We start from the raw sequence: 13,866 nt of genomic DNA, 5'->3' as shown, positions 1-13,866 counted from the left end.
ATTTTCCTTGATAATATCCATGTAAAACATGGACATATAAGTCTAATTGTAGGTACTCTCACCAATGGGGAGACAGAGGCATGAAGAGGATAAGTGATGACCCAGGCAGTAACAGAACCAGAATCTAACTCTGCTGTGTTCAGGGCACTGTTTCATCTACTGGGATTTCTTTTTTTTTTTTTTCAAGATTTTATTTATTCATGAGAGACAGAGAGAGAGAGAGAGAGAGAGAGAGAGAGAGGCAGAGACTCAGGCAGAGGAAGAAGCAGGCTCCATGCAGGGAGCCTGATGTGGGACTCCATCCTGGGACTCTAGGATCATGCCCTGAGCCGAAGGCAGGTGCCAAACCACTGAGCCACCCAGGGATCCTCATCTACTGGGATTTCTTTAACCAACACAAAGCATAGAACTTAAAAACAAAACAAAACAAAAAACACCATGATGAATTCAGTGTGGGGGGCACAAACCAAAGAGCTTATAATTAATTATTCTCAACTATTTTCTTGAAAGAAATGTACATGAATAATCCCAAAACAGAAGGAATATATGGAACTCATTGAAAATAAAATTAAACAAAAGGATATATAAAACCAGTGTCTTCAATTTTCATCTTTAATTAATTGGCAGGATAAATGATCCTGTCCTGAGTAGGAGCCTCAAACTACTGAGATTTGTGAATAGTGCAAACTAGGTCCCTAGGTGCTCCTCCAGCCCTCATACGGATACCACACTGAGGACTAGTTTCTATTTGGAGTGTAAGATCATTAACTGATTGCACATCTGTCATCTTTGCTGATCGGAGAGAATTCTACATATCTATGCTCACTGGCTATAGGAACGGCTTCTTCTGATGAAGTGACTCTAATTCTTACCTCTGTAAGTAGCTTAGAAATGTTGAATTCAATTCATTAGAACCTGTTTAAAATGTCACAGGTGACTGTTAAGATATATAGAATACTTTTTCATATCATATCAGATAGTTCTTTCGAAATGTATAAACAATGTGTGTTCTACTTAAAAATTGTGTAACATGCAAAACTGAAATTGGGTCATTCTCTACTCTTTTAATTATTTATATTTTGAATTATTTTCTTTAGAAGAGTTGACATGTAATTAAAATGCTTAATCTATTTATTCACTGTCAATTTATTTAATTTTTTAAAAAATTTATTTAATTTTTGAAAGGAGGAATCAGAAGTTACTCCTTCTCCAAGTAATGATTTGTTGCAAAGAGCTAATTCTTCCCTTGGTTCAGATTCATACGTTTGACCATAGGTGAACTTAACAAAATAGAAGAGACGTGCTCTCAATAAATTGTGTAGTACCTGCTGTAACATCGCCTGCTTTGTTTTTGAGGGAACGTTTAGCCTGTGCTCTTCTTTTTCCTTAAAGATACAGTCTATGCTAATTTCAGAAATGCCCAATCAGACAAACCAGAGGTAGTAGAGAAGTGACTCTTATGAGACCATAAGTCCCATGCTGCGCTGATTTTCAAAGCACATTTGATTCAGTAGCCAAGGAAATTGTACTTGGTTCCAAACTGTCTTTCAGTTTCTCCTCTTTATCTCCCCCCACCCCGCCCCCAGTGAGACAGGTGGTCAGTTCCCAGAGAGAGAGACGAAGAGTAGAAACCATAAATGGACACTGTCCTCAGCCAAGGTTCTGAAGAACGCCCCACCACTTTCTGCTACCAGGTGAATGGGTCTTGCCCCAGGACAGTCCATCCTCTGGACATCCAGTTGGCCATCTACATGGCCTGTGCAGTAGGCATGCTGATTACAGTCCTGGGAAATTTGTTTGTGGTGTTTGCTGTGTCCTACTTCAAAGTGCTTCACACTCCCACCAACTTCTTGCTGCTTTCCCTGGCCCTGGCTGACATGTTTCTGGGTCTGCTGGTGCTGCCCCTCAGTACCATTCGCTCAGTGGAGAGCTGCTGGTTCTTTGGAGACTTCCTCTGCCGCCTGCATACCTACCTGGACACCCTCTTCTGTCTCACCTCCATCTTTCATCTCTGTTTCATTTCCATTGACCGCCACTGTGCCATCTGTGAGCCCCTGATCTATCCTTCCAAGTTCACAGTCAGGGTGGCTGTCAGGTACATCCTGGCAGGGTGGGGGATTCCAGCGGCTTACACTGCCTTCTTCCTCTACACAGATGTGGTAGAAAATGGGCTCAGTCAGTGGCTGGAAGAGATGCCTTGTGTGGGCAGTTGCCAGCTGCTATTCAATAAGTTTTGGGGCTGGTTAAATTTTCCTATGTTCTTTTTCCCCTGCCTCATCATGATCAGCTTGTATGTGAAGATTTTTGTGGTTGCTACTAAGCAGGCTCAGCAGATCAGCACCTTGAGCAAAAACCTGGCTGGGGCTGCCAAACGTGAAAGAAAAGCTGCCAAGACCCTGGGCATCGCTGTGGGCATATACCTCTTGTGCTGGCTTCCCTTCACCATTGACACTCTGGTTGACACCCTCCTTAACTTCATCACACCACCACTGGTTTTTGACATCTTTATCTGGTTTGCTTATTTCAACTCAGCCTGCAACCCTATCATCTATGTCTTTTCCTACCGGTGGTTCAGAAAGGCACTGAAACTCTGCCTGAGTCAGGAGATCTTCTCACCTCGGACACCCACTATTGATTTGTACCAAGAATGACTTCTTCAACTGAATGCAGGAAAGGGGTAGGTCTTTGCAGGAAGGATGAGTCGTGCTGTGGCAGTGGGCTGTGTTGTGTCATGAGTTTGTGGGCATGCTTTTTAGGCACCATGGGTTAAGTGGTGGAGAAAAAAAACAATTTATTAAGTCAGAAAGAAATATAGCACTCTTTTTATTGAATGTTTCTATAGTAGAATTTAGGACAAGGAGAAAATTAAATCAACCAGATATTTGTTGGATAAGTTAAAATTCTGTGAAAATATTCAGTTCCTTGTTTATAACTTCCTTGAGACGGAGGAGATACAGAGGTGGAGAGAAAAGAGCATGAGGTCGGGATTTCTGAATTCTCCTCCTTGTTCTGCCAACTGGCAGTGTTGGGTGACGCTATTTTGGCAGTCTTTGAATTCCTCCCCATCTAACAGAGCTCCAGCTAGAAAATCAGGATTTCACAATGTTTGTTCTCTAAGGTATCCTGAAGCTCAAATATTGTACAATTTAACGTTGGGAAATGTTATTTGAATCTTAATTTCACATCACTTTTCATAATCATAGTCAAGTGTTTAGACTATTTCTTTTTCAAAATGTTCCCTTTAGAATGCCTGTCTCCTTGGAACCCCACCACTAAACAGGATTTTAAGCCGGCTTCATCCATTTCAATGATTACTGACTAAATGTACTATATTCTTGAAGGAATATTTTCTTCCTTTTCTTTAATAATTTTTTGTGGTTGCTTTATTCCTTTTCTTTAATAATTGAAACTTGGAAATAGTGGAATATTTTGTAAAGTGGTAATGATCCACATCATTCCATTATAATATTTCTTCCTTTAAAAAAAAATCACATAAATTAGACCTACTGTCTTTCCCGGGACACTAGTATATGATTTTCTTTGGAAAAACAAGTACCTATGCCACATTCTTGTTCCACTTTGAACCAAGTATTTCTTATAGGCTATTACCAGTAAAGGTACTGACATCTTCTATGTACATTTTGGTTCTGTCTTCTTCCTAAATCTTTTCCTACAGGTCTCTAGAAACTCCCACATTTCTCACTGAATATTTTTCAAATTGATAATTGCTTATTTGGAAAACTTACTTGTAAATTAATTTGAGGTCTCTGAAGTACAAATAAATGTACTATAGATACAAACATAAACCAATCAATCCAAAAAAGTAATGTTTTATTTTGTCATTGAAGTTTGCTGAAGCAAATTTATTTCATTTCATTCTTTCTTTCTGGCTAGAGAGATAAATTGGCTTTACTGTTTTTCTTAATTAAAAAAAATATTTATTGTAAACATTTTTCAATGTATTTTTTTTAATTTTTTTTTAAATTTTTATTTATTTATGATAGTCACAGAGAGAGAGAGAGAGAGACGCAGAGACACAGGCAGAGGGAGAAGCAGGCTCCATGTACCGGGAGCCCGACGTGGGATTCGATCCCCGGTCTCCAGGATCGCGCCCTGGGCCAAAGGCAGGCGCCAAACCGCTGCGCCACCCAGGGATCCCTTTCAATGTATTTTTAATGCTTAATTTTTCTTTGGGAGTAATTATTCTTTCTTTTTCAATTAACTCAAGTATTATCACATAGTTAAATGAAAAAAATTATAAATTAAGATTCATCCTAACATATACAATTTTGAGACATCAAGGAACACTGTGCCTTAGATACAAGAATAAATATAATTTGCAAAGTATAAATCAGTCACCACTCTAAAAAACTTACTTTCCTCTTCCTAGAATAAAATCCACACCTATTCCCACTCCACTGAACATAGATAGCATTATCTGTCTTAGAAGAACACTCAGCTGTATCACAAGGTGGAACTCCACATAAATAATTTTTTAAAAATGCATATTTAAGTGTTGCTAGACAGGTTTTTGTTGAAACAGGATGTCTCAAGAGTCTTTACTATGTCATGTCTCGTGTTATTCTCCAAGAGCAGGATATAATATGTAGCAATTCCAAAACATTGCTGATGCAGAAACTTCTTTTCCCTAGAGTACTTTATAGGATGACTGATAAAACCCCATTTAGTAAATGTTGGCTCAGAAGATAATGAGAATTAGAGGAGTCAAGACCTGAGCAGAGGGATGGAGGTAAGTCTTTACATTGAAATGGAGAATGCTTGGGAAGCTGTAGGGAGAGGCTTGAATGTCAACCTTAGGAAGGTGGAAGAGGTGACAATTCCCTTGGTAATTGTTTAGCTGTTTTATCTCCATATTTTCTGAATACTCTGTGTACTTTCTCAGTCTCTTTGGTCAGCTATTCCTTCAGCCTAAAAATACCTTTCCCTCCTTTCCCTCCTGCAAAAAAATCTTAATCTCTTAAAGCCCGGCATAAACGCTACTTCTAGTATGCCTACATGATCTTCCATGGGGGTGCCAATCTCCTCCCTTTTGTGCTCCTCAAACACACCTCTTATCATTTAAACCTCTGTGAATCCCAAGCCATAATTGTCAATATATCAGGTTTTTTCTACAAGATATTCTAAGTTTTTTGTTTTGTATTCCTGAAACTCTGAACCCAGAACTCAGAATGCCAAGTCTTCAGAGATATTTGTGAAATGGATCAATGAATGAGTCAGTATAAGGATCAATGCCTGTTGTCATCACATAATTGTGTACCTGTATCTTTAAAAATAAACTTTTTATTTTAGAATAGTTTTAAATTTACAGAAAATTTGCAAAGATAGTACAGAAATTCCTATACCCTGCAGCCCATTTCTCCTATTGTCATACATTTCTTAAAATTAATGAACCAACATTATTATTATAAAGATATTATAACAATATTATTATTAATGTATCATTAAAAACTCCACACATTATTCAGATTTCCTCATTTCCCCTTATCTCCTTTCTCTGTCTCAGCTTCCCAGTTAGGATGCTACATTACATTTAGTTGTTATGTCTCCTTAGGGTCCTCTAGACCCTGACAATTTCTTTTACTCCCCTTATTTTTGATGACCTTGATGGTTTTGAGAAGCACTGGTCAGATATTTTGTAGGATAGTCCTCAATGACTAGTTTGTTTGATGTTTTTCTCACTATTTCACTGGGGCTATAAGTTTTGGGTAAAAAGACTGTAGAAATACATGTCATTTTTATCATATCATACAAGGGCATTCTGATATCAACATGACTTGTCAGTGCTGATGTTAACCTTAATCTAGCTGAGCTGGTGTTTGTCCTTTTAAAATTTTCCGCAGTTAAACAACATTGCTTCTTGCCAGAGTTACAGATTCTTAAAGATAAAGTATGTGCCTATTACCTATTTCTATATAATATAGCACTGATTTGGTACAATGTGAGCATGTGGTTCATGCTTTATAAGTAAAAAAAGAAAGATGAATACATGAATATTTTTATTGATGTATATTCCACTTGTCTCCTAAAAGTAGCAAATTTTCTGTTGAAGTTAAGTTTTGTCACAGAAAAAGAAAGAACTAGAGGCTTCATTCAAAGGAGACTCTTCCTGAATGAAAAATCAATATTCAATGTATTTGAACAGAATAGCATAGCAATGAGTGCTATCCGTACCGACCATTAACACAGTTTTGAATAGTAGTAGTACTACTAGTAGTAAGAAGAACAGACAAATAATCATCCTATCATCACTTAGGGAAGTGCAATGGCTTCTGCTTCCCACATTGGGGGAGGACATAATTAGGATGGAAGTTTGTCTGGCAATGATAACAGCCTGGTCAGGATGGTGTTTATGTTTGCAGATGACCCTCAACCCCCAAGAGGTCTTGAGTGTGAATCAGACAAGGTGTCTGTGTTACTCTACACACAATTTATAGATAATTATTTCAGATCTCTCTCCTCAGACATTAGGCACAATACAAATAATTGCCCCCAAAAGCCTCCCTTGGGAAATTAAGAAAAGCAACAGAAAGCAGGAACCTTGCGAAGGCAATTCACAGGTGAAATATCTGACAGGTTGCGAGAGAGTAAAAAGCTTTGTAAGACAAGAGGAAAGGGTATCAAAGACGAAAGATGTTTTCAGGTGACATCCCAGAACAAAGGGAAGAGTCAGTGAATTAAAAGAAATGAGGGAGGGAAGTGTTTTTAGAAATGGGATAGGCTGAGTTCTGAAGTAATTCAAATAAAATTTTAACATTTATTAGGAAAGTGCATGCCTTTGGAGAAGTGACAAGGAAGTGCACAATTTAACATGACTGGAAAAACATTGATCTACCTAATTAAACTTGAAGGGTATTGTGTTTTCTCCTCATGAATAGTCTTGTTTGATTTTCAAAAATTCATTTCATTCAGAAATTGTAAAGATTTCTTTAACTTCTTCAGCCCATTTGTTTACATTTGTTCAGAGAACAAATTCACGGTGGCTGAACTGTCCTTGAAAACCCAGCCACTCACAGTGACTTTTATGGCTTTCCTGAACCATGGGTAAAATCAAAGCGTTCATGGGTGAGTTATAGTAAGCACCCCAAAAGGAAATCTCATAAAAATAGGCAGGGGTTATGAAGCTCATTTAGGCATCAATTAATAAGTCAATACTATATGGTAACTGTGAAATCATAAATGCTACCACCGTGATACCCAGGGTTTTAGCAGCTTTTCTCTCCCTCTTGGCCACTCTGGATTTCTAACTATCTGATGATGATTCTGTTTTCCCTCCAGTATATTCAGTCTTGTTAGCCTGTTGTCTAGCCACGAGAAAAATATTGCTATAGAGGATTATCATTAACAAGGGTAGGTATAAAGAATAGAAAATCTGAGTGAATGGGTGACGGGCACTGGGTGTTATTCTGTATGTTAGTAAATTGAACACCAATTAAAAAAAAAAAAAAAAAAAAAGAATAGAAAATCTATCAACACCCAGTCTTGATTTACAACTGACACCCTCCTACACAGCTGAGGGCACTTACTAACTCCTCCAGCCCGTCATCATAGATACCTGTGTAGAACATGGCACCGCTGTATATGAGGAGCAGGATCCAGGAGATGCTGACGCATATCCCTGACACAGTCACCGTGAACTTGGTGGGATAGTCCAGAGGGACAGTAACAGGAAGGTACCTGTCAATGGAGATGAAGTACAAGTGGAAGAGAGAGGAGTAGCAAAATGCCACTTTGCAGCACATGTGGAAGGTACAGAAACTTGGCCCAAAGTACTGGCAGCTGTCCACAGACCTGACCTTGATGAAGGACATGACCGTCACCCGCACCAGAGAGTCAGCACAAGCCAGAGAGGGGATAACACTGGTTGGAGAGTGCAGCTGTTTGACATGCAGGATGGAAATCACCACCCGGGGGTTTCCAAACACAGCTAGCAAAGATACAAAACGAAACACTGAGTACAGAATCAACCTGGATCCAAGCAAGTAGGAAGTTCTCACACAAGATCCATTCACACTCTCATAACAAAGCGGCACAGTAGCAGGGTGGGAAAGATTGCTGATCATGGTTTCTGCAGTTTGATGTGTCCCAATTTCTGTCCTTCCTTGTGGTAAAAATAAAGTTTTCCAATTCTGAGAATTATAAAAAAAATAAAACTGCCTATTTGAGCAACTACTTTTAAGTATTGCCTTATAATCTATCCTTTTTTCCATTCTAATCATCAAAAGAAGTTAAAAGAATTTCAAAAGTTAGAAATTTATCCTTTCTGATTTTAATGCAGGAAATTCTTTCTTTCTTTCTCTTTCTTCCTTTTCCTTCCTTCCTTCCTTCCTTCCTTCCTTCCTTCCTTCCTTCCTTCCTTCCTTCCTTCCTTCCTTCTTTTTTGGTATATTATTCATTGAAGTTCGATTTGCCAACACATAGTATAACACCCAGTGCTCATCCTGTCAAGTGTCCCCACTCCATGCCCATCACCCAATCACCCCATCCCCCCACCCACCTCCCCTTCCACTACCCCTTGTTCATTTCCCAGAGTTAGGAGTCTCTCATGTTCTGTCACCCTCTCTGATATTTCCCACTCATTTTCTCTCCTTTCCCCTATAATCCCTTTCACTATTTCTTATATTCCCTGTATGAAACCACATAACCTTTGTCCTTTTCCGACTGACTTACTTCACTCAGCATAATACCCTCCAGTTCTATCCACGTCCAAGCAAATGGAGGGTATTCATCGTTTCTAATGGCTGAATAATATTCCATTATATATATAGACCACATCGATGGACACTGAGGCTCCTTCCACATTTGGCTATTGTGGACATTGCTGCTACAAACATTGGGGTGCAGGTGTCTTGGCTTTTCACTGCACCTGTATCTTTGGGGTAAATCCCCAGCAATGCAATTGATGGGTCATAGGGTAGCTCTATTTTAAATTCTTTGAGGACCTCCAGACAGTTTCTCAGAGTGGCTGCACCGGTTCACATTCCAACCAACAGTGCAAGAGGGTTCCCCTTTCTCCACATCCTCTCCAACATTTGTTGTTTCCTGTCTTGTTAATTTTCCCCATTCTCACTAGTGTGAGGCAGTATCTCATTGTGGTTTTGATTTGTATTTCCCTGATGGCAAGTGATGCAGAGCATTTTCTCATATGCTTGTTGGCCGTCTGTGTGTCTTCTTTGGTGAAATTTCTGTTCATATCTTTTGCTCATTTCATGATTGGATTGTTTGTTTCTTTGCTGTGGAGTTTAATAGGTTCTTTATAGATCTTGGAAACTAGCCCTTAATCTGATACGTCATTTGCAAGTATCTTCTCCCATTCTGTAGGGTGTCTTGTAGTTTTGTTGACTGTTTCTTTTGCTGTGCAGAAGCTTTTTATCTTGATGAAATCCCAATAGTTCATTTTTGCTTTTGTTTCCCTTGCCTTCACGATGTATCTTGCAAGAAGTTGCTGTGCCCAAGTTCAAAAAGGGTGTTGCCTGTGTTCTCCTCTAGGATTTTGATGGATTCTTGTCTCACATTTAGATCTTTCATCCATTTTGAGTTTATCTTTGTGTATGGTGAAAGAGAGTGGTCTAGTTTCATTCTTCTGCACGTGGCTGTCCAATTTTCCCAGCACCATTTATTGAAGAGACTGTCTTTTTTCCAGTGGATAGTCTTTCCTGCTTTGTTGAATATTTGTTGTCCATAGAGTTGAGGACCCATTTCTGGGTTCTCTATTCTGTTGCATTGATCTATGTGTCTGTTTTTGTGCCAGTGCCACACTGTCTTGATGATCACAGCTTTGTAGTACAACCTGAAATCTGGCATTGTGATGCCCCTGGCTCTGGTTTTCTTTTTCAATATTCCTGTGGCTATTTGGGGTCTTTTCTGATTCCACATAAACCTTAAGATTATTGTTGCAACTCTCTGAAGAAAGTCCATGGTGTTTTGATAGGGATTGAATTGAACGTGTACATTGCCCTGGGTAGCATTGCCGTTTTCACAATATTGATTCTTCCAATCCATGAGCATGGATCTCTTTCCATCTCTTTGTATCTTCCTCAATTTCTTTCAGAAGTGTTCTGTAGTTTTGAGGGTATAGATTCTTTACCTTTTTGGTTAGGCTTATTCCTAGGTATCTTATGCTTTTGGGTGCAATTGTAAATGGGATTGACTGCTTAATTTCTTTCTTCAGTCTCATTGTTAGTGTATAGAAATGCCACTGATTTCTGGGCATTGATTTTTGTATCCTGCCACACTGCCGAATTGCTCTATGAGTTCTAGCAATCTTGGGGTGGAGGCTTTTGGGTTTTCTATGTACAGTATCATGTCATCTGGGAAGAGGGAGAGTTTGACTTCTTCTTTGCCAATTTGAATGCCTTTTATTTCGTTTTGTTGTCTGATTGCTGAGGCTAGGACTTCTAGTGCATCTTGAATAGCAGTGTCGAGAGTGGACATCCCCGTCGTGTTCCTGATCTTAGGGGAAAGGCTCCCAGTGTTTCCCCATTGAGAATGATGTTTGCTGTGGGATTTTCATAGATGTCTTTTAGGATGCTGAGGAATGTTCCCTCTATCCCTACACTCTGAAGAGTTTTCATCAGAAATGGATGCTGTATTTTGTCATGTGCTTTCTCTGCATCTACACTTGATCTTAGCCAAAAGGCAGGAAACGATGCTTTCTCTGCATCTATTGAGAGGATCATATGGTTCTCGTTTTTTCTCTTGTTGATATGATCTATCACGTTGATTGTTTTACAAGTTTTGAACCAGCCTTGCATCCCGGGGATAAATCCCACTTGGTCATGGTGAATAATCATCTTAATGTATTGTTGGATCCTATTGGCTAGTATCTATTGAGAATTTTTGTGTCTGTGTTCATCAGGGATATTGGTCTATAATTCTCCTTTTTCATGGAGTCTTTGTCTGGTTTGTAATTAAGGTGATACTGGCCTCATAGAATGAGTTTGGAAGTATTCCATCCCTTTCTATCTTTTGAAACAGCTTTAGTAGAATAGATATTATTTCTTCTTTAAACGTTTGATAGAATTCCCTTGGGAAGACATCTGGCCCTGGACTTTTGTGTCTTGGGAGGTATGTGATGATTGCTTCAATTTCCTCCCTGGTTTTTGGCCTTTTCAGGTTTTCTATTTCTTCCTGTTCCAGTTTTGGTAGTTTGTGGGTTTCCAGAAATGCCTCCATTTCTTTTATATTGCCTAATTTATTGGCATATAGCTGCTCACAATACGTTTTTAAAATTGTATTTCCTTGGGGGATCCCTGGGTGGCACAGCGGTTTGGCGCCTGCCTTTGGCCCAGGGCGCAATCCTGCAGACCCGGGATCGAATCCCACGTCAGGCTCCCAGTGCATGGAGCCTGCTTCACCCTCTGCCTGTGTCTCTGCCTCTCTCTCTCTGACTCTCTGTGTGTGACTATCGTAAATAAATAAAATAAAAAAAATTGTATTTCCTTGGTATTGGTTGTGATTTCTCTTTCATTCATGATTTTATTAATTTGAGTCTTTTCTCTTTTGTTTTTAATAAGGCCGGCTAATGGTTTCTCTCTCTTATGAATTCTTTCATCTCCTGGTTTTGTTGATATGTTCTACAGTTCTTCTGGTCTCCATTTCATTGAGTTCTGCTCAAATCTTTATTAACTCTCTTCTGCTGGGTGTAGGTTTTATTTGCTGTTCTTTCTCCAGTTCCTTTAGGTGTGAGGTTAGCTTGCGTGTTTAAGGTTTTTTCCCAATTTTTTGAGGGATGCTTGCATAGCGATGTAAATGGTTCTCCACCCTTTCATTTTCATGCTGTAGGTGTCCTTAGGTCTAAAATGAGTCTCTTGTAGACAGCAAATAGATGGGTCTTGCTTTTTTATCTAGTCTGGAACCCTGCGTCTGTTGATGGGATCATTTAGTCCATTCACATTCTGAGTTACTATTGAAAGATATGAATTTAGAGTCATTGTAATACCTATTCATACCTGCTTTTTGTTTATTATTTCTTTGGGCTTCCTTTTTCTTTTACAGGGTTCCCCTTAATATTTCTCTTTTGTAAAAAAGATTTTATTCTTTATTCATAAGAGACACAGAGAAAGAGAGAGAGGCAGAGACACAGGCAGAGGGAGAAGCAGGCTCCATATAGGGAGCCTGATGTGGGACTCAGTCCCGGGTCTCCAGGATCAGGCCCTGGGCTGAAGGTGGCGCTAAACCACTGAGCCACCAGGGCTTCCCCCCACCCCCTTAATATTTCTTGCAGAGCTGGTTTGGAGGTCACATATTCTTTCAGTTTCTGCCTATCTTGGAAGATCTTTATCTCTCCTTCTATTCTAAATGAGAGCCTTGCTTGATATATTCTTGGCTGGATGTTCTCCTCATTGAGTACCTGAATATATCCTGCCAGCCCTTTCTGGCCTGCCAGGGCTCTGTGGAGAGGTCTGCTGTTAATCTAATACTTCTCCCCATATAAGTTTGGGATCTCTTGTATCTTGCTGCTTTAAAGATTTTCTCTTTATCTTTGGAATTTGCAAGTTTCACCATTAAATGTTGAGGTGTTGAATGGTTTTTATTCATTTTTTTTTTGGCAGGGGAACCTCTCTATCTCCTGGATCTGAATGTCTGTTTCCCTCCCCAAATTAGGGAAGTTCTCAGCTATGATTCGTTCAAAGATGCTTTCTGGCCCTCTGTCCCTCTTGGTGCTCTCTGGAACCCCAATTATATGTAGACTTTTTTCCTTCTGAGGCTATCATTTATTTCCCTTAACCTTTCTTCATGGTCTTTTAACTGTTTTTCTCTTTTTTTCCTCAGCTTCCTTCCTTGCCATCAACTTGTCTTCTGTCATTCACTCTTTCTTCTACCTCATTAATCCTCATCATTAGGACCTGCAGTTTGGATTGTATCTCATTTAATTGATTTTTAATTTCTGCTGATTAGATCTAAATTCTGCAGTCATAAAGTCTCTTGATTCCTTCATATTTTTTTCCAGAACCACCAGTAGCCCTATAATTGTGCTTCTGAATTGGCTTTCTGACATCAAATTGTAATCCAAATTCTGTAACTCTGTGTCAGAGAGTACTGTTTCTGATTCTTTCTTTTGTGGTGTGTTCTTCCTTCTTGTATTTTGCTGAGTGCAGAGTGGCTGTATGAGTGGGCTGAGTCAAGAATGTCTACCACGAGCTAAGTAAATTTCACCCTAGATGATTCCGCCGAAGTCAGAGACCTGAAATTGAAAACAAAGATCAGAATGAAATAAAACAAAGAACCACTAAAGTGAAAAACAAATTTTAAATTAAAGTAGTAAAAAATAAAAGGCCAAGAATCCCAAAGAAGAAGAGAAAAAATTTAAAAGAGGAAAAAAAAAAAAAAAGAATAAAAGGGGGAGGGGACTGGGAGATGGTGGTGGTGACAAAGTTGTAGTGGAGGGAGAATGTAGTGTACCTGAGGGTTCCTGGAGGGTAATCCTCTTGGTTCTGAGTATATTAAGTTCTGTATGTCAGAAATAATGCTCAGTCCCAAATTTATATAAACCAGAAATACTTGTAGAAGGCCCCACCATTGACCACCAAAACATTTGAGATAAAAGAGGGAGGCAGAATGGGAATGAGGAATCTCACATAATGAACTGGCACAGTATACCACTTGGTTCTGGGTGCATGCTGGTCATGTTTTAGAAGGTATTAACTTCCACCATTGTAGAACAAAATGAGGCAGAGAAAACAAAAAAGACAAAAAAAAAAAAAAACCCAAACTGAAACAAAACAAAACAAAAAACCACATATCTTGTATATCTCCCCAAATTAAGCTGAGTATGTTGAAGAGAATCTAGAAGTGGAAAATATATCTAGGACCTCTAATTGTAGAAATATGAAAGTCAAAAATGAA

General features: G+C 39.1%; 1 protein-coding gene and 1 pseudogene across 1 annotated transcript; one reads left to right on the top strand and one right to left on the bottom strand.

Annotated features, from left to right (window-relative positions):
• The first annotated feature begins 1,637 nt into the window (after window positions 1–1,637).
• TAAR5 (trace amine associated receptor 5) lies at window positions 1,638–2,651 on the top strand. The gene has a single exon (XM_077845037.1). The coding sequence runs from the start codon at window positions 1,638–1,640 to the stop codon at window positions 2,649–2,651; it is 1,014 nt and encodes a 337-aa protein (XP_077701163.1).
• A 4,318-nt stretch (window positions 2,652–6,969) lies between these two features.
• LOC144281940 (trace amine-associated receptor 6-like) lies at window positions 6,970–8,081 on the bottom strand (annotated as a pseudogene).
• Window positions 8,082–13,866: the final 5,785 nt, after the last annotated feature.

The sequence above is a fragment of the Canis aureus genome, chromosome 1, assembly GCF_053574225.1.
Source record: "Canis aureus isolate CA01 chromosome 1, VMU_Caureus_v.1.0, whole genome shotgun sequence".
NCBI classification, from domain to species: Eukaryota; Metazoa; Chordata; class Mammalia; order Carnivora; family Canidae; genus Canis; species Canis aureus.
The sequence above is the reverse complement of the archived record's forward strand: the minus strand, read 5'-3'. Positions and strand labels throughout refer to the sequence as shown.